General features: G+C 36.5%; 2 protein-coding genes and 1 pseudogene across 3 annotated transcripts in view; 2 read left to right on the top strand and 1 right to left on the bottom strand.

The window, feature by feature from the left end:
• Positions 1-11292, top strand: part of LOC109075975 (kremen protein 1) — a 62149-nt gene extending 50857 nt beyond the window's left edge. The window contains exons 4-10 of one of the 2 annotated variants that reach the window (XM_042723528.1): positions 943-1067; positions 2766-2919; positions 3069-3178; positions 3279-3501; positions 4559-4732; positions 5801-5885; positions 7847-11292. In XM_042723528.1, the coding sequence (XP_042579462.1) occupies positions 943-1067; positions 2766-2919; positions 3069-3178; positions 3279-3501; positions 4559-4732; positions 5801-5885; positions 7847-8003 (1028 nt within the window). In that variant the 3' untranslated portion in view covers positions 8004-11292. Of the gene's footprint in view, positions 1-942; positions 1068-2765; positions 2920-3068; positions 3179-3278; positions 3502-4558; positions 4775-5800; positions 5886-7846 lie in introns of both variants that reach the window. The other variant, XM_042723527.1, reaches the window with a different exon arrangement.
• A 794-nt stretch (positions 11293-12086) lies between these two features.
• Positions 12087-17922, top strand: LOC122137343 (annotated as a pseudogene).
• Positions 17923-18546: 624 nt separating this feature from the next.
• LOC109103419 (E3 ubiquitin-protein ligase znrf3) overlaps positions 18547-21118 on the bottom strand; it is a 68068-nt gene continuing 65496 nt past the window's right edge. The window contains exon 8 of the mRNA XM_042723525.1: positions 18547-21107. Coding sequence (XP_042579459.1) covers positions 19489-21107 — 1619 coding nt within the window. The 3' untranslated portion in view covers positions 18547-19488. The remainder of the gene's footprint in view (positions 21108-21118) is intronic.

Genomic DNA, 21118 nt, shown 5'->3' with positions numbered 1-21118 from the left:
ACACTCTACCGTTCAAAAGTTTAGGATCAGTAAGACTTGTGATGTTTTTTTTTAAAGAAGGCTCTTCTGCTCACCAAGGCTGCATTTATTTGATCAAAAATACAGAAAAAAACAGCAATCTTGCAAAATGTTATTAGAATATAAAATAATGGTTTCTATTTTAATATCCTTTAAAATATAATGTATTTCTGTGATGCAAATCTGAATTTCCATCAGCATCATTACTCCAGTATAAAGTGTCACATGATCCTTCAGAAATCATTCTGATATGTTGATTTATTATTAGAATTATAAATTTTGTCAACAGTTGTGCCGCCATTTTTTTTATTATTATTATTATTATTTATTTTATTTTATTTTTTTTGGAAACTGCAATACTTTCAGGATTCTTTGATGAATATAAAGTTAAAAAGAATAGCATTTATTCAAAATATAAATCTTTTCTAACAATATAAATCTTTGCTGTCACTTCTTATCAATTTAACACATCCCTGCTGAATAAAAGTTTTAATTTAAATAAATGCTCTTCTTTTTAACTTTTTTTTTCATCAAAGAATCCTGAAAAAAGTATCACAGGTTCCAAAATATATATATATTAAGCAGAAGAATAGTTTCAACATTGATAATAAATCAGAATATTAGAATGATTTCTGAATCATGTGACACTGAAGGCTGGAGTAATGATGCTGAAAATTCAGCGCTGCATCACAGGAATAAATTATATTTTATTGTATATTAAAATAGAAAAATGTTATTTTAAATCGTAATAATATTTCACAATATTAAATTTTTTCCTGTATTTTTGATCAAATAAATGCAGCCTTGATGAGCAGAAGAAACTCCTGTAAAAAACATTAAAAATCATTCTGATCCCAAACTTCTGAGCGGTAGTGTGTGTTTTGTTTTGTGTTTTAAATGAATCTTCCTCTCTGTCTCCTTCAGTGCCTGGTAACCTGGGCTGTTTTAAGGACAGCGGTGATCCAACACCTCTTTCTGGAGGCTACCAAACCTCCAACAAACTCACCATTCAGAACTGCATCAGCTTCTGCCGCAACCAAAGATACAAGGTACGAATTCCAGCATGAGAAATGCAATCGACAGCAAGTCATAGAACAGAGTTATCATAACACCTTTTACTTTAGTTGGGTGTCTTAACGTCTCAAACCTGTTTGCATCCATGTCAGGTTCATTAATATTAATCAGAGGTTTGCCACATGGATATAGGGTTACACTTTAAGTGTAATTTTACATTTAAGTAATATTAATTAACTACATGTAGTTACTATATGGTTAGGGTTTGTTTTGGGGTTACCTGCATGTAATTATGCATAATTTATTGTTATTATAATAGTAAGTTACAAGGACGCCGTAAAATAAAGTGTTATCAATATAGAATTAAATTTATGTGCAATACAATGTGTATTTTTATTAGTTACTTCACAAAAGTTTGAAATGCAACTCATCCAATCAGATTTTATAGCTAAAGTGATTTGTTTTATAAAACACAAGTTAACTCATTGTGTGGGAATCTCACAAACAGACATATTTTATATGAGAAAAATGTCTTCTTTTGTGTTCAGCAGAAAAAAGAAAAAAAAAAAAACTTAAACAGGGTTGAAACAACTTGAGGGAGAGTAAATGATGACAGGATTTTCATTTTTGGGTGAACTACTGTACACTGCAAAAAAAGTTTTCTTCCTATTTTTGTATTTTGTTAAACATCTAAACATTTTTGAATCAAGAAGCATTCACTTGATTATTAAAATGAGTTAAGATGTATACTATATATAAGATATTTGCTTAAACAAGCAAAAATATCAGCCAGTGGGGTAAGAAAAATAATATTAATTCAAATGCTAAACAAGAATATTTTTCTTGTCCCATTGGCAGATATTTGTGCTTGTTTTAAGCAGAAACTAACAAAATTTAGATTTTTTTTTTTTTAGAAAACAAGATATATATTGTATATATAACACTTATAATACACAAAATATCACATTACTACTAAAAAAATGAACCACCTTGATTCACTTTTATTTTTAGATATTTTTAACTAGAAAACAAAAACAAAAATACTAATAAAATATTAAAATAACAGTTTATTTGTATAGAGCTTCCCACAATACAAATCATTGCAAAACAGCTTTACAGAAAATGTAAGCTTTTATTTTAAAGTTTCTACATTATATTTTGCAGTAGCTTATCAGTGGTGACTATGTGTGTATCCCTTTAAAAATGACAAAAGCTTTAACTAAAAATAAAAGGAAAGTAGAAAATATAAAAACTGAGTATTAATAAAAAATATGTATTAATATACACGCTTAAAAACAACCTTTTCCCTGGAATAGTGATGTTTGTCCTGACTGAAAAAAAAATGATTAATTTAATTTACAAATTTTTTTAAGGTAAGTTGTTGCAATCCATTTATTTTAGCTACATTTAAATGAACAAATTTAGTTGACTAACTTTCATTAATTTTTCTAATGTAGCTAAAATAAATTGTTTGTAACCACTAACCTTAAAAAAAAAAAAAAATCATTTTTTTTTCAGTGCACTCAATTTATTTTTTTCTCACTTAATAAAATGACTCAGCAAAAAATAAATACAAAAGAATCAATATTTGTTGTAGATGTAATCATGTGCATCTGTTTGCGTGGGAAGAAGTCAATAGTATATATTGTATTTGGCTTGTTTTTGCACCGTTGCATTGCCCTGGCTGGAGAGAATTATGAGTTCCTGATTATTTGTGGATTATTTTCTTTCAGCTTGCCGGTATGGAATCAGGCTATGCTTGTTTCTGTGGCAACGACATTGATTATCATCGACACGGTGATGCTCCGAGCACCGAGTGTAACCATGTGTGTTTTGGAGATCACACTCAGCCATGTGGAGGCGATGGACGTGTCATAGTCTTCGACAGTACGTTTATTATTGTCTTATTATCTGTGCAAAGGACAGTTGATGATCATCTCATCCTCACGAATCTAGTCTGTTGAACAAAACCCTGTCATTCACCCTCTTCCTTTCATTATTTAGTAAAAGCTAAAGCTGTCACTTTTCTCTGATAGCAAAAGTAGGCGCTTGTGGGGGAAACTTCACATCGCCCTCCGCAGTGATCTACTCTCCTGATTTCCCGGACAAATACAAACCTGGCAGGGTCTGCTACTGGACCATTCAGGTACAATTAATGCTTTAATATCCTAATGGAGAGAGAGCTTGCCCAAGCTTGCCAGAAATCATATCCTGTGTATCTCGTCTTTGTCATGCCGCTCTTCCAGGTTCCAGGTGCTTCCGTCATTCTGTTCAACTTTACTTTCTTTAATATCGTGGATCAGACTGATATGGTGGAGCTGTTGGATGGCTACTCCAATCAGGTTTTGGCACGATTTGATGGCCGCAATCCACCGCGGGACATCGTGAACATCACTGCAGACTTCGTCATTTTGTATTTTTACTCAGACATGACAAATGAGGCGCAAGGATTTTCTGTTCTTTATCATGGTGAGGCTTTCTTTTAAGTTAATATTTGACTGTCTGCTTGTACAGGTATACAGTATGGTCTTGTCCCTGCAGATGTTACACAAAAAATTGTAATTAATAAATGTATTCAGCAAGGATGCATTAACACTTTTTTTTTTGAGCAGCATATCAGCATATTAGAATGATTTCTGAAGAATCATGTGAGACCGAAGTCTGGAGTAATGATGCTGAAAATCCAGCCTTTCCATTTTTTTAAATATATTAAAATAGAAAACAGTTTTAATGCATTGAATATGGCTTGTAATGCACCTTATAATGCGTTGTACAATCTCATGAATAACTGTAACCCCAGTTAATGCATTATAACACTTATCAATACATTGTTACACTATGCATTTTAAATTCAGTTATAGATATAATGAATTGCAATGCACATTATGAATAATTATAATGCATCATACCCATAAATATCCCTTTATAATGCATTATACATAGAGGCGTTTTGTTGAATATTGGAACAACAATAGCACACAGACGGCTTAAAAACAGACTAAAACAACATCAGAAGTGATGACACCAAACTTAAATAGTCAAAAATAGTCATAAAATAAATAATTAAAAGCCAAATAAGTCTAAGCAATGCTTTAGGGGTGCTTTTTGTCATATCTAAAAAAAAAAAAAAAAAATCAGACCCGCTGCCACTTTGTGTTGTGTTGTTTTGGGAGGCAGAGTTCAATAACCACAATCTGAGGAAGAATAAACGGAAGTGGGAAATATGAAATGGAAAAAGTTTTTTTTTTTTTTGAAAGAAAAGGTCAGCAAAGCAAATTGGCTTTCACTATTCACAGAACCTTTTTCCCCTGCAGGCAGAGTTCGATTTAGACGCCACATACTGCGTTTATATCCGCGTCTGCAGCGCTGAATGAAAGACGTGATGTTATTTAAAAAGAGCTGAGAAATCTCTCTCTGAAATGCATCAAAAGAGACGTTATGAATGTTAATCAGACGATGTGTATCTCATCACATCACAATGTTTGGGGTTTTGTTCGTGTTTCATTAGCTGATTATTTCCCCACAGCTTTTAGAAAACAAGCCGGCACACCTCTGGAGGAGGATGATGATGGTGATGAAGAGGACGCCAGTACAGTGCAGCCGCATATGAGAAGCACTACAGCAAAATCAAATACCAGTCAGAAAGGAAAATCCTCCCTCCGGTACTATGTGATCACATCAAGTCCAGCAGACATGCCAGGTCAGTGGCATGAACCGGGCCGGACCGCGGACCACAGCACCAGTATGTGTCCAGTTCTCTTCATCACACACCTCTTCTTTCTCACACTCAATATCAGTTTACTAATCATTCATACTAGTCATAATCACTGCATGCATTATAATACAGAAAAGGGTTTTTTACTCTTACTAAAGTTACTAAATACTTTCTGGCGAAATGCCTAAAATTGGCATTTTTATATTCAATACACATCTTTTTATATATGCTCAGAAATCTGTTGCCAATATTGTAATTATTTTAATTTAAGAACTAAAAAAAAAGATATACTTCTAGTTATGAGGAAAATTATGAGGAAGAATTTTACACTAAGAAAATTCATTGTTTGAACTTTCTATTCATCTTTAAAAGATTCATTTAAGATTTAATAATGTATGCAACAGGGCAAATTCTGAAAACATTTTTGCTGTTAAAGCTTAAATCAGAAATAATATTGAACATTAAAAATCACTGAACTTATGAAAATAAGTCCAATATTCACAATGTTGCTTCATTTTGTCAAGAACCGACTTTAACTGCATGCTCCGACTTTACTTTTATTGTTTATTATTTTTAATTGTTTATTTTGTAATTAAAGTCATGTTTCCTGCCTCCTTCTTTCATGAGCCTTGAATTTTGTAACATACATACAGTATACACACATTTTCATTTTCATTTTCAATTTTCAAATTTTTTTTTTTTTTGTGAGACCCACCTTTTGAAAAGCCTTTGTTCCTTTTTTTCTGTAAAAAAAAAAAAAAAAAAAAACGGTTATGAAAGAGATCCCATATTAATTCATTATGATTTCATGGTAGCAACATCACCTTTAATCAGAAACAAGGACCGGAACTATCTATTTTATAATGCTTTTTTTTTATTGTTAGCTTTTAAATATTAGTTTGCGTTAGCTCTGTGTTTTGCATTTCTATAGCTATCCGCTCTTTACACTAGTTACTCGACTTCTCGCTAGTCATAACCTAAGATTTCAGTACATCTGTAATGACGAGGCTGCATTAGCTTTACTGTCACTAATAAACGTGTTGTGTTTTACAGTGTGGACCATCTACGCATTAGCTGCTCTGCTAACGCTAACAGTCATAGCCATGGTGGCTAAGCTGCTCCTGCATCTTACTGTAAAGTAAGTAACGTTACATATGCTATAAAATGAATGTTTTTTGTTCTTCAGTTTGAGATGCTAATATAAAGCATCAGATGAAGAATTAGGATGATGCTGATTGATTTAACTAACTCATCTTCCCCATCCCTGCAAAAAAAACAAACAAAAAAAAAACAATAGACACCATTTCAAATTTGTAATGGTTTTACTAGTTATAATGGAAAGTGTAATGGTAACTGGTCACCGTCTTTTGGTGACTTGACTAAATCCTAATGGAATATGTCCCAAAACACACAGGAAACAATTTTTAAAGAGCAGGTCAGATGGGTTTTTGAAAAATCTCTCTTTTGCAGTTTATAACGTAGCTATCCTTAAATGAAAACAATCTGCAAAGTTGTTAATCAAAAAAGTGCATGATGAATAAAGATATTGTCTCTCAAAAGAGAGAGTCGGTTCTGAATCGCCGTAACGAGTCGTTATATGTTCGACTCTTTTGCCTGTTACCGGTGTATGTCACTGGGTAACACATTTGCATAATCCCCGCCTGCCCGCGAAATACGAACAGAGTCTGATCTGCCCACAAACACTTTTGCTATTAGTGCGTTTACATCATGTTGAGAAGACGCGGTGTTCAAGGATACCACAGAAATACAATTCGAGCCTCTTGTTGTGTGCTTGTCATTTTATCAAGAACTGCTTCTCTAATCTGGGCTTTTATCTTCGTTGGCTTCTAATCTTCTTAATTTGGACTAACAAGCTCTCTGAACCACGACCTGTAAGTAGTACGATCAATACGTTAGGTGTACATTTTCAATTGAGCGCTCAAAATATAATTTTTTTGTGCCAATATGTGATGTATACTTAGTGCAGCTTTAGGTTTCCAGGTAAAGCACGATATTACTGTCTTACTGAAGTAGTTCTAAAAATTCGCAGTGAACCTAAGAATATGTCGATTATTGTAGACTGAAGACTTTATAATAACTTTGAAAATTAATAAAAGAATGTAGTGTAGCACACAGACTTTATAATAATTGTGAAACTGCTGTTTATTGTGCTACACTGGCAGTTACAGGGTTAATGCGGGAGAGATGAGTGATTTCGTCTGGTGCTCCTGTGATACAACTGTTCTGCATTCTGATTAAAAGTTAAGACCAAGCGTCTTTTGTCTGTCGTTCTTCAAACATTACAGTAGACATATTTTGGCTTACAAACTGTATTGTTTCATCAGTTAGTCACGTTAGCACTCTGCTAACGTATCCACCAAGTGTTCACAGTTTAGCAGCTAAACTTTAGCTGTGGGCACGATTCGCTTGCATAAGTGTTTTTGTATTTTATGTCATTATAAGAACGGATTGATTATATTATTGTTTTATGTAAAGGTGCTTTGTCAATGGTAGCGCTGGCTAACTGGCTCAAGGACTCATCTCTGTGCCAATCACAACAGGTTTGGCCAGCTGACCAATCAGAGCAGAGTATGCTTGAGGAAGGGAGGGGCTTGCTCCGAACTTGCTTGAAATGAATCATTTCCTAATCATTGGCAAATGACTCTAATATTAAATGTATATTCTGAGAAAATTACAATGTTTTCTGACCTTAGATGCTTTTAAACCTGATGTAGGGGACTCCAATACAATATTGGGACACTTTAAAATACCATCTGACCTGCTCTTTAATGGTTTTAATGATTAAAAGTTGATGGTTTGTAATGTTCGTAATAGTCGTGTTTGTAGTGGAAACCATTCTAATTTTCTGTGATGGTTTCTATTGTATTTTTCAGCAGGCTTTATCTCAGAGTCACGCTTTGATTTGCTACTTTATCTGTACGCCGTTGGCAGATTTATAGCATCCGTTTTACTGTTAATGGACATTTTGCATGTCATTTGACTTTACCGGGCGTATTGTAGCATGCATGAAAGTTTGATACAAATTAACTTCTCCGCTCTCGGTCCTTATCTGCGTTTTGTGTCTGTCTTCCCTCTCAGATCCCCGTCCATCCCGTCAATCAGCGGGTCGGATTCGTGCGCGCAGAGCACCACGTCTGAACCCTGGATCATCTTCTACAGACCCTCCACCATCTCTCTGTTTAAGAAGAAACTCAAGAACCATCATGGAGACCTCAGCCCTCTCGTGGGGAACTAACCTCACCGGCTCTGACCTCGACGGCTGCTTTAGTCTCTAAACGATGCACACACTGTACGCAATGCTGGGCCTCTGCTGCTGGATCCATGTCTAATTCACTTCAGCGCAGGGCCCAGCTTACACGTGCCGATCGGTTGTTGGTAAGAAACTGCGCAAAAAGAGCGTACTCTCAATCTGCATCTTAACCAATCACAAATCACGTGACAGGTGCACATATGCACCGAGCGATTTTAATAAGCAAAAGAGCGCTGGGATGCTTCTGTTGCCACGGACCGAAACGAACAAGTGCTGTAAAATGGATAGATGTTTCTCGAGGTGCTTTCACAGAAGCGATCAGCCGATAAGCGTCTGCATTGGAGCGCACTGAAAGACTAAACCACTTACGTTACCAAAATAACCCCACGGTACCCCACCAGCCCCTGTGGAGGTTTTGCTCGCTTTTTAACCTCTGATGTAGGTCACCTGTTGCTGAGGAGCACAGAGCTCCTTTCTTCAGATGTAAGAGAGCTGGCTGAAGGATTGATGTCACAGTCATGTCCAGAGCTATTCGGACTCAGCATTGAAATCACTAACGTTAAACCAGCTGACATCTCTGTGGACCTCGCTTTCGTCTCTTGTCGTTTGTGTTGGGTTTTGATCTTTCTGCGTTGCCTTTAAGTGCCTTCAGGACTAAAAGAAACATTTTTAAGCTGTCTTCTAAGCTGTCACAATGTTTTGATGATGTTAACAAGCATTGATCCTTCAGAGCAAATGAGAATTAGCACTAAGGATGTGTTTTTTTTCTTCTTGGGGATTCTCGAGATAAATGTAGTCGTGTGGGTGTCATGGGGATATTATTCCTGTCAGGTTTTGGACTTGAGCAAGGGAAGCATTGTGATGAATGTTGTGTAATTCTGTGTGGGAACAATCGAACGTCATCCCCTTTCATTTCACTCTCCAACGGAGGCAGTGGTGAAATTCTTCCAAAACAATTTGCTCTTTCTCCCCCTTCACCACAGCTTGAGCTTTCACATTCTGAAGCACTTTTCCAGCCGGCAGAAAACCATGCGGATCACTGCACTGCTAGCTGTGAGGACTGAGGACGCTTCCAAAACTGGTTAAAAAGGATAGTTGGCCCAAAAATGAACATTTTGTCAGCATTTACTCGCCCTTGTGTCGTTCCAAACCTGACTTTCTTGGAACGCAAAATAAGGTGTTTTGAAGAATGGTTTACTTCATCCAAAAAAAAGAACACTGTGCCTCATTCATGGAATATTTGTGTGTGTGTGTGTGTGTGTGTGTGTGTGTGTGTGTGTTTAATACGTTCATAAAACCACGCATTCCCAAAAGTGTTTGTATTTTCAAAATATTCATTAGTATGAAAAAAACCCACTCCCAACCATGCATAAAAAGCTAACATTAGTTTCCAGTTTATTATCGATCATTCTGAGAACCAGTAGTGTTTGTCCACAAGCTGAAGATGTTTACTGAATAACTTATTTTTAAATTATAAAAATAACATTTATTCAATTAAAAATGAAAAAAGTTCAAACATAAGTACATCATAACTTTTTCTAAATTTCATTGGTTCACTGATAGGTACGATCTCTTTCCGCTGTCTATGGTTTTTACCTGAACACACATTGACTTTTGTAGAAATTTTAAGTTACACTTTATTGAAAGATGCATTATATATAATGCATTATAAAGGGTTATTAAAGAGTATAATGCATTATAATTATCCATAATGTGTCAAAAAATTATCAGAACTGATTTTAAAATGCATAGTCTAACAATTAATTGATAAGTGTTATAATGTATTAACTGTGGTTAGAATTATTCATGAGATTGTACCATGCATTACAAGGCATAATTAATGCATTAAAACTACTTTTATAATGCATTCTACATAAAGGCTTTACGTATCACATTTTAATGACATATTTGTATAATACAAAGGTAGAGCTGTAGTTATTAGTCTCTTATTGGCCTGATTAACCAAGCTCTCCATAAAACAAACAAACAAACAAACAAAAAAGTTCTGAAAATGAATAAAATAAGTATTATACAGATGCTTCATTTTTGGTTTGTAAATGCTTTTTTCCATGTTTGAGCTGAGGTTTTGCTACCTTTACATCTTTCTGACCAGCAGGTGTCACCAGATCTTGGTGTTTCGAGCACAAAGTGAATCATTTAGATTTTTCCACCATCACTAATTGAAACACGTTTTTACTATTGATCTGAGGTTTACAGTGCATTCCTGAATTCTTGTGAATGTCCATTTTACATGCACATTACTCTGAATTTGCATTGATATTTATGAATGTTTCATGAATGAGGCGCACTGTACCCAAAACACCTTCATTGTATGAACAAAAAGTGAGTAAATGATGACAGAATTTTTTTTTTTTCAACTATCCTGAGTGTCACAACATGTAGCTTGCAGTTCACAGCTCTTGCACAGCCATCAGTCACAGGTCAGCATTTTTATATTTAGTTCTGTGTAGTACTTCATGTAAGTTTTAGTAATATTGTAAAAGGCCAGGTGATCAGCATTGCCATGTTTGTGGGTACGTCAATAACGCCACACTTACTGTCAAAAACGATTTAAGTCACTACATTATGCACTTTATTACTGAAGTACTTATCCTGTGTGATGTTTTATGCACAACCAAAAGCATTTTTTATATCTCAGATCGCATCTTTTGAAAATCAGTTTATTGTATAACACAACAAATCTGTAAAAAAAGCCACCCATCCAATTCAAGCGCAAAGATTTGTTTTTTCCTCAATTTAAATGTATTTGTCTGACCTGATGCTGTGTTTTGGTTTGCAGTCTGTTAATTATTGCATACTTCGTCATACCCTTAGCTCTGCAGTGCCCGCGGCTGCCCATGCATACTAAAGTGTCACACAAAAAGAGAGATAAACCCAAAGTGACAGGTTAAATCTAACAAGGTCATATTCGTCTGGAAAGGCTGGTGAATAATGCAGAAACCTGATGTCCATTTAGATCGCAAAGCACTTATACCAGTGGAAAAAAAAGTGTCATATCACAACGACGGTGGGCTTTCCTTCTGAGAAACCAAGATCGGAATCCCTCCAGTTTTGGGAAAGGGTGCTTCCAGGGATTATACAAAAAGATGTTGTTTTCATTTAATTGTAAATAAAATAGTGAGAATTTTAATTTATGCCATAAATTATTGTTATTTTGGATGTAAAATGGGATATAATCTATCTTTTGTATAAGTACCTTTGTAGTTTTTATTTAATGTGTCCTGAGTGCAAAAATAAATATGCATGTTTCTTATGCCTGCCGTGTTTTCTCTGTACAGCATGAGATGTCACTAATGCCCTTTTTTATTAATGATGACATGCAGTCATTTACACAGAGCAGAGAGGGAATTTACAATGCAGATTAGATACTTCAGGAGACTGAAAATTTGCTTGCATGATGACCAAAGTTTCACTCACAATCACCGCATTCTGTTGAAAGATGACAAAAAGGGAAATATGCAAACAAGCATGCATTAAAAAACTACAGACCTCCAAAACACTGAACATCTGCTGAAGAGGAAAAAATTGAAGGAGGAAGAAATTCAGCTCTGATGTTTTCTGCGTTGCTTAAATGCTTATCAGATAAAATGACTAGCAGACGCAGAGTAGATGCACAAACAAAGCCTGTATTACAGGCCCCATGTGTAAGCTATTTCCCCTGTGTGTGTGTGTGTGTGTGTGTGTGTGTGTGTGTGTGTGTGTGTGTGTGTGTGTTTGTGTGTGTATGTGTGTGCAGATGTTCGTGGTATGTGAGGTGAGCATAGTATATTGCAAAGTATTGCAATAGAACACAAATGTGCATCAGAAAAGAGATACCATTTATCAATGAGGTTTGTTACTGCTCTGTAGGCTGTAAGTAATGCACTCAGAGCTAACTGCTAATGCATGCATTACATTTGTGAATACCCTATTAACCCCTTCAGAACTTCGCTCATAAAAAACAAACAAACAAACAAAAAATAATTTTAAAAGCCACTCAGAAAGGTAAACAAGCAGTTCGTCGTTCATTTGCATGCTGAGTTTAGTCAGAAGCGCTGCAGCGTGACTATGAATCCTATAGTGTCCTCTGCTGGTAGGGGTCACTAAACACAGTTTATTGTCATTTCTCTTCTGCATGACACTCAAAGAGTAGAAAGTTAATCGCTAATGGCTAGATGATATGATCTTTCAAGCAGTATCAGTAAATAAATCAAGGAAACACAGAAAAAAAAAAAAAACAAACAAAAAAAAAAAACAATAATGAAAAAGTAATAAATAGAGTTAGAAATACAGCAATATCTATAAATAAATCGCTTTGCCTAACAAACCTTTCTATAGCACATTTGAAAAATAAAAATAAAATATCAAATACAATTCATTTCTGTAGTTTTTGTCCACTTCTTTTTGCGACAATTTTGTGTGTGTGTGTATATATATATATATATATATATATATATATATTATATATATATATATATATATATATATATATATTATATATATATATATATATATATATATATATATATATATATATATATATATATATATATATATATATATATATATATATATTTTTTTTTTTTTTTTTTGTTAATGTTTTGTATTATAATCCTACAGTGAACAACTTTGTGAACAAATTTGTTTCTGTGAATTTTGGGGACTTTCCATAGACTTCTATTACTTTTATACTGACCAAACAATATTTTTTATCCCCTAACCCTAAACCTACCCCTTACAGAAAACATGTTTGCATCGTTACACTTTCAGAAAAACATCATTTTTTTATCATCACACACACACACACACACACACACACACACACACACACACACACACATAATCATATATAATCACACATATTTAATACGTTTTTGTAGTCCATTAAAAATCCGCCGGAACTACAACTCGTCGCGTAACGGGATTATGACGCAAGTGCTTACGTAACTGAACTTGAGAGAAACATGACTGCAGCCTCCATCACTTGGACTTATAGTTCTCTCCGATTTCACGCGAAATATTCATCATGTTTCAAGGTGTCCAGTCAAACATGTGTGATGTCGCGGATATATCGATAGCACAGATGGCAGAAGTACAGTCTCAGAGGAGGAGAAAGCAGGGAAAGGTGTTATTTGTATTAGTTTATTTGGTACGATAAGTTGTCTGTGCGTATTTAAAAGTGTATAAATTCATTCAACGACAGCGTGTGCTACAGTCTTTTCCGGTCGCCGACACATTTCCTTTTACTTCGTTGTTCTACGACTGTCAGTGGATAAGGTGTTTTTTTTTTTTCTTTCTTTTTTTTGGTCAGTGTATGAGGTGTTTGGTTTTTTTTTTTCAGTGTATAAGGTGATTTTTTTTTTTTTTTTTTTTTTGGGTCAGTGTATGCGGTGGGGTTTTTTTTAGTTTTTTTTTTCAGTGTATAACGTGATTTTTATTTATTTTTTTTGGTCAGTGTATAAGGTGATTTTTATTAATTTTTTTGGTCAGTGTATGAGGTGTTTGGTTTTTTGGTCAGTGTATAAGGTGAATTATTATTTTTATTTTTTTTGGTCAGTGTATAAGGTGTTGAAAGTGTGTCCAAGAAGTATGACGTGATGAATGACGCCATGAGTTTGGGAATACACAGACTGTGGAAAGACACATCATGAATCCTCAGCCGGGACTAAGGCTGGTGGCACCGGTAAATCACAACTATGACTTTCTCTATATGCACACACACAGGGGCGTAGCACCAAATTTTGGGCCCTGGGTACAAACCATCTTGCTGGGCCCCCGTACCAAATACCATAGTGATACCAATGGCCTAAGTCTCTCCTAAGATCAGCTCTGTCCTCCTGCTCCTGACTACCTTCGTCACATTCTTCACTTTCCCTCTCATCACTTATATGAATATCAACCTCATCTTCTATTTCTGCCTCTGCTACAAGAGGAAATAAGCAAAATGGGTACATTGTTATTGTACACATTTAAACTTTAAACTGTAATTAGTAATTACAGTTTAAAGGGATAGTTCACCCCAAAAATGAAAATTCTGTCATCATTTACTCTCCCTCAAGTTGTTCCAAACCTGTATGACTTTCTTTCTTCTGCTGAACACAAAAAGAAGATATTTTGAAGAAAGTCGGTAACCAAACGACTGATGCAACTGTTTAATTACCAAACGACAGATGCAACTGTTTAATTACCAACCTTCTTTAAAATATCTTTTTTTGTGTTTAGCAGAAGAAAGGAAAATCATACAGGAAAATCATACAGGTTTGGAACAACTTGAGGGAGAGTAAATGATGACAGAATTTTCATTTTTGGGTGAACTATTCCTTTAAAGTTTAAATGTGTACAATAACAATGTACCTATTTTGCCTTATTTCCTCTTAACATTTAAGCTCACCTTGTCTCACTGTCACTGCTTTCACCTGGCCGTGATGAGGGGCCTGCTGCTGCAGGGTCTGAAACTGAAATATATGCCTTCAAATGGTTGCTAAAATATCCTTTATTGTCACAATACCTTTTTTAAAGTGTAGGCTAAGTACAAGTTAATTGCTGATTATTTGTCTGTTTAAAATAAATGCAGACTATAGAATCACAGGGTACACTAACCGCCAAACTAGACATTCAGTCTTTGAATTACGTTTTAAAATACTGTAAGTCATTTTCAATCATTAAGATGTGCATTAAACTGAGAACAATCCTGTACTTAATGTAAGAGCGTGCGCGAACTAATTTGCATAACAATGCGGTAAAATAGGCGCTAACGATCTGTGTTTTCGCGGGTGTTAGATTTGGACAATGGAGGGAAATATACAGTGTTTTCATGTAAACTTCTGACTCTGGGGAGAACTGCAGCAGAAGAGGAGACCTGCGCAGCTGCCTGGAGTGGCAGTGTGTGTTGAGCTCCCAGCTCCGCCTCCGTCTGCTTCTCACTCCCTGTTATTTACCCAGAAATATTGTTTGCTCGCTATGAAGGATGTGATACTATAAATTATTGGTATATTATTCAAATAGAGTACGAACATCAATGTATGCTATTCTACCTGGAGTAGATATTTATGTTAAAACAATGTCAATGCTCGATGATGCATTTGGAGCTCACCTTTCTTTTCAAAAATCTGAGTGAGCAACTGCTTGCCCTCATTTGCCTTTCTCTCTTTAATCTTCTTTTCTTTTCGTGTTTGAGCCCCTGATTTTCCTTTCTTAAGGAAAGACATGACTCTTCCCCTGCTGTCTTCCTAGTTCATATCACGCTAACTCCAGCTCCTGTCTCATTAACTGATTCAATTTCTCCGCGGGTCCGCAGCAGAAGCACCTGACCTGCGGGTCGTACCATTTACATTGATTCGAGAGGGGTGGTGGGCCCCTGCACAGCATGAAAATTACTTTTTTTTTTAATACCAAACCAGTGCCTAACTACAAGTTTAGTTTTGCACAGGAACTTTTTTAAATGCCTATACAAATGTTAGTGCATGTATATGTATGTATAGAAAACTGACTTCTAAGGGCCCCCCCCCCCTGCCTCGGGCCCTGGGTACTCGGTACCCTTTACCCCCCAGTCCGACGCCCCTGCTAATGCCTTCACACACACACACACACACACACACACACACACACACACACACACACACACACAGTGGAGGCCAAAATTGTTAGAACACTTGGCACATGTAAGAGGTTTCAGTTTTCAGTTTTTGTTCAATTGGCCATTACAATACCCATAAACTGGAACTACCTGCGACGGAAGGAATCTGCTGGAACATTAAAATGATGGACTGGCCCTCAAAGTCCAGACCTCAACACCATCGAGCAAGTTTGGAGCGAGTTGGAAAATAATCTGAACAGATCTATTGTACACTCAAAGGAAAAGCTTGGCTTGAGCTGCAGAAGGCATGGGATAACATTAGTGTTACTTAATATCCTAATGATTTTCGGCATAAAAGAAAAATGGATAATTTTGACTCATACAATGTATTTTTGGCTGTTGATACAAATATACCCCAGAGACTTAAGACTGCTTTTGTGCTCCAGGGTCACATATAGTGCTTACAATCTGTATTTCTCTATATCTAATCTAATATGCTACCATATTTCATGTTGTGGTATTCGTTGATTAACATACTGGAAGAGTGATGTGTTTGAAGTCTTTGATCATCCTGTCACTGTAAGCTGGTTATTATTATTATTATTATTAATTAGTTTGAGATGATGACTCTTTCGGCAGGCCCTACAGGAGGCTTTGCGTGTCCTCAAGCCGAGTGGACGCTTCAAGTGTCTAGAATTCAGCAAAGTGACCAACCCTCTTCTCGCAAGGTCATTGAACCAGTTTTAGATAGTATTATAGTTTTTATTTGTATATTTTCAGTTTTCATTTTCATTGTAGTTAAAGTTTGTGGAATTTTTATTATTTTAGTGTTGTCTTTGTACATTAAAATTAAATGAAAATACTTTTTTATATATATATTTTATTTTAGTTAACATTTAGTACAAGTAACAAAAATGTTTAATGGTTTTAGTTAACTGTGATAACCCTACACTGAACATTTTACTCCCTTAACACTGACTTGTTCACTGCATGTACTTAATTTGTAAGGCACCATTTTTTTGTAAATGCACTTTTTATTCTATTTATTGCAGAATTTTTACATATTTTCTATAATGACTATAGATATAATATATATATATATATATATATATATATATATATATATATATATAAACCTTTACAAAAAAAAAAAAAAAAAAAAAAAAAACCTTTTACTTTTTTTATAGATGAGACATACAGTGTATAGTATGTAATTATTATTTTTTTGGCCAGGTTGTATGATGCATATAGTTTTCATATAGTTTGTGGGTGAAGTGATTGCTGGAGACTGGAAATCATATCAGTATTTGGTGGAGAGCATCCGAAAGTTCCCAGACCAGGTAACAAACTCCACTTCATGTTACAGCAGTTTTTTAGGCGTGACAGACATGACACAGTATGTTCTCAGACATCTCATGCATTTAATGCAGAGTTTACATCTTCATTTTGTCTAAAATAAACTGTGTTGGCTCTTGAAATTTAAGAACCTATAAGACTGTTTCACCAATTACAGGTCTTACTTTTAAGTTTTTCTTTGTGAAAGTCACACTTTGTCCATGCCTGCTTTATTTTTTCGCAGATTTTGTAACATTTTTTAACTATGGTAATCCAAACCATTTTTCTGAAAAAAGAATTCTGAGATTGTGAGAAAGCTTCATCCAACTTTTGTGCCTTCCTCAAGAAACATTCAAGGAAATTATTGAGGATGCTGGCTTCTTCTACGTCCAGTATTTTAACCTGACCGGAGGAATCGTTGCCGTTCATTCAGGATTCAAGCTCTGAGTGTCAGCATGCAGCGAGTGTTGCCTTCTCTCCGAATGAACTGTGATAAGAAAGAGTTGTTCAACAAACAATGAGTGGAGGATGTTAAAATGAACACCGTTCGACCAGACACTGGGCTCTCCGCATGAAGAGTCCTTTGTTCATGTGTTTTTGTTGGGAATGGAAACACTTTCACTCTCTGGCAGACATTAAAATGTTCTTTAAAGTGTTGTGGTTTTAATTGAGATGTTGAAAATGGCTTAATTTTTAAAGGCTGATGAAATGTGAGCGCTGTTTTTTATTTGTACAAGATGGACAATGTGTTTTTGGTCTGTTGGAAGCACATGCTGACCTTGTAAAAGAGTAAATATATTTTGTTCTTTGATCGCATTACAAAATGTAAGTTCAGTAATGAACGCTCTGAATTCTTGCTGTGGTCTGAATCTGTATCAGATTTCCACCAAAGTGGATCCACACACTTTTGGAATTGGTTTATAACATGAAAAACATCCCTGTGGTGTGTTGTGCATGGTGAAAATGAAACAGTCAAATGTGTTCTTACTTTAATAAAACCATATATTTTTTTAAGATCTTTGTACACTTTGTTACAAAACTACTAAAAATTTAAAATCAGTTTTTGGTCAGAGAGTATTTAATCGTCTTGTGTGCAATTACCATGTATTTACAAAGTCTCTTATTAGTTCTCTCTCTCAAAAAAACAAAAACCTCAGACACTCTGAACATAAGACATGGCTTAAAGATAAATATATTAGTCAATAAATATTCAGAGAACATATTTCCATTTATGAAATGTGATGCTATACAGGTACAGAAATATACACAGATCAAGCTCTAACCTTTAACATTTGTAAAATGATAATGGAGAAAATAATTATATCTTTAAAAAATATTAACTTTTGTACACATTTTCTTTTATACAATCTTAAGTGCTACAAACAATACGAAACATTAAATAGTGACTCAAGTACCCAGAAAAAAATTTAAAATAAAAATGCTATATTTGCAATACATATCTCTATGCAAAGCAAGAGTAGATTCTTGTTTAGTCTATGTATAAATAGTTATTTTTAAATGACCACCTGTGTAAGCTGCATGGGTACATTTCATAGAAACAGTATAAAATACTCTGTAAAAACAGAAAGGCATGATGATATGATGATGCATGTGTAAAAGCATGAGTGCAATGTGTAGTTATTAAAGGTAATTATGCGGTTTTTGATATATATACATTTAAATATATATACCACTGCATTCCAATCTCTTTAAACCATTATACTTTGGCGTCTTTCTTACAAACTGTTAGCTTTAATAAAAAAATAAAAATAAAATAAAATGCAATTATTAGGGGTCAAATCCTAGACGTCCCACACCTCTAACCCTAGAGTAGTCAGGTTGTAATTCTACCAGTGGTGTTTTGACTGTACCCTGGAGACAAACGAAACTTTGGTGTGATATATATTTGTAACTCAGTAGTCTCCATTGATAAAGTATATATAAAAAATAAAAAAAAAGCTTTTGTATTGGTCTGTTTCTGTACTAACAAGATTAAGGCCCTGAGAAGTGACGAGAAAGAGGGAGGCGTACATATTCTTAGTTAAGTTTTCAGAGAAGTTACCTCAGCACCTGTTGTGCACTCCCTCAAGATGCAGTGTCCCATTTTGGTTTTTACGTCTCTAAATGAAATCCTTTAGTTGACCGAGATGTACGTACTGTACATGCTGTATGACTTCGTGCTGCTCACATGCATGCAGTTCTGAATGAAATATGTGTACAAGGATCATTCAAATCATCGTAGCTAATAACACGGAACTCTGGTGCATAATCTAAACTGTCATAAAAACATAAAAGTTAGTCATATACATTTACAGACATTTTCCCTGGTCCTAATCCAGTCAAGAAAAAGCATATTATCATGATGATCCGTATGACTCACATTTCCGAGTTTGTGTTGCATGAGGAAAATATAGCTTTGTGCTTTCGCCTTCTATAAATATTGAGTTGATGTGACAGATTCCGAAGGCCACAGGAATGAACAAGAAAATAAAAAAAAATGTGTTAAAAAGTTTAACGTTTATTGATTTTCAAGAGCTTGTGCTGTGTTAGGGCTTTCTGTCATAGCCCTGATCCGTCAAACGACGCTTTGCTGCCCCCTTGTGTTTCTGACGCGCCGCTACACTGCGAGGGAAACAGTGCCCTTGCCTCTTCAACTTGACCTCTACATTGTCCTGAGGTGAAAAACAAGTGCTCCTCAGAAGTCCTCTCCTGCCTCTCTACAGGAAGTCTAGGAGGGAGCAAACTTGTTTGTGGTTCTGGACCCAAGCCTAATTCACAGTCTGTATCCTCAGGAATTATGGGTATCCGCTGCGCTAACTCGCGGCAACCCTGTCCCATGCAGCCGTCGCTGTCCGTCTGGGCGTACTGTACATTAACCGAACAATCTTCAGCGTAATGACTAGCGCTTCCTCTATGTACAGTCATCTCTGTGTAGAAGCAGCATGGCAGTCCGTCGTAGCTAACGCGATCCGGAGACGGTAGCTGCTCGGTGCTAACGCTATAAAAGTTTGGTGGGGAGGACTCCGCGGCCCACCTGCAGTGTGCATCTGCTTCCTTACCTTTACGCTCTAAGTTTAATTTGGGTACCTCGAAACAGCAGTTGCAAGCTACCCCTTGCTCTCCACAAGGCTTCACAGAGCTGTGGCTCCTTTCTGCCACAGCGCCCTCTAGGGGCCCGGCTGAGGTAGTGCTAGTAAGTTCCCTGGTTTCCACCGAAGAGTGGCTACTACAGTTGGGCTCCAGGCTGCAGTTGGACAACTGATCCCCAGAACTATAACACTCTCCAATCGGAGGTTGTAGGCAGTCCTTCATAGTTGATACCGGGGCCAAAGTATCATCAGTTTGAGGGGTGGCAGCGAACGCCGTCCCAGCCTCCCCGGCCGAACCCCGACACGGACTCTTACTGCGGTACACATAGGGATCATAATCGCTGCTTAGCGAACTCCGGAAGGTCGAGCAGCTCCCATACACTCCCTGATTGCTGACTTCCGTACAATCCAACATGGAGTCGCTGGAGGAGCAGTGGCACTGACCCGAGCTGCTGCTGCTGTCGCTTCCGGGACAGTCCGCAAGGTAACCGCTACACACAGAGCGATGCCCGTGATAACAACTAAGTCCCGAGGAGCTTCCGGAGTCACCCAGTCGGGAAGAGGAAGCCGGTGCCATGTGCACCACAGTAGGATACAAAAGTCCTGGTTGGAAGGGTCGACCGTGACCTTTGTGGAGTCCGTTACCTTGCTGACCTCCAGTTTGTGGAAAGGTCAAGCCCTGAAAATAGTAGTGCTGGTACATGGTCTCGTATTGGGAATAGCAGGCGGGACGAGAAAAATTGCGTCCGTGGAATTTGGACCGTTTGAAAGTATGGGTTTGCGGATAAGCACGGTGCTCCAGGCCGCAATGGTGCGGGTTTAACGTGTGCTCCAAGTGGAGGGCAGGGTAGCCCCGTATAAAGGAAGATTGTGGAGGATAGATGCCTTGCTCGGGGTGTTGGTCCACTGTTAGAACAGTGATGGGGTTTCCATGGGGGTCCATGCTGGTCCGAGTAGGGAAGGCCGTCACTTGCCCAGCTCTGTGCACCCTTCCTGGATAATGAACAGGGAGGACGACTCTCTGCTGGCGGCTGTGGACTGGGTTTCCCGGATCAAGACAAACAGCACCTGGGTGTCCCTTTTTTTGTTCTGGGTGGAAA

This window comes from Cyprinus carpio, chromosome B5 (assembly GCF_018340385.1).
Source record: "Cyprinus carpio isolate SPL01 chromosome B5, ASM1834038v1, whole genome shotgun sequence".
Lineage (NCBI taxonomy): Eukaryota > Metazoa > Chordata > Actinopteri > Cypriniformes > Cyprinidae > Cyprinus > Cyprinus carpio.
Note: the sequence above shows the minus strand (reverse complement) of the source record. Positions and strands in the feature narration are given on the sequence as shown.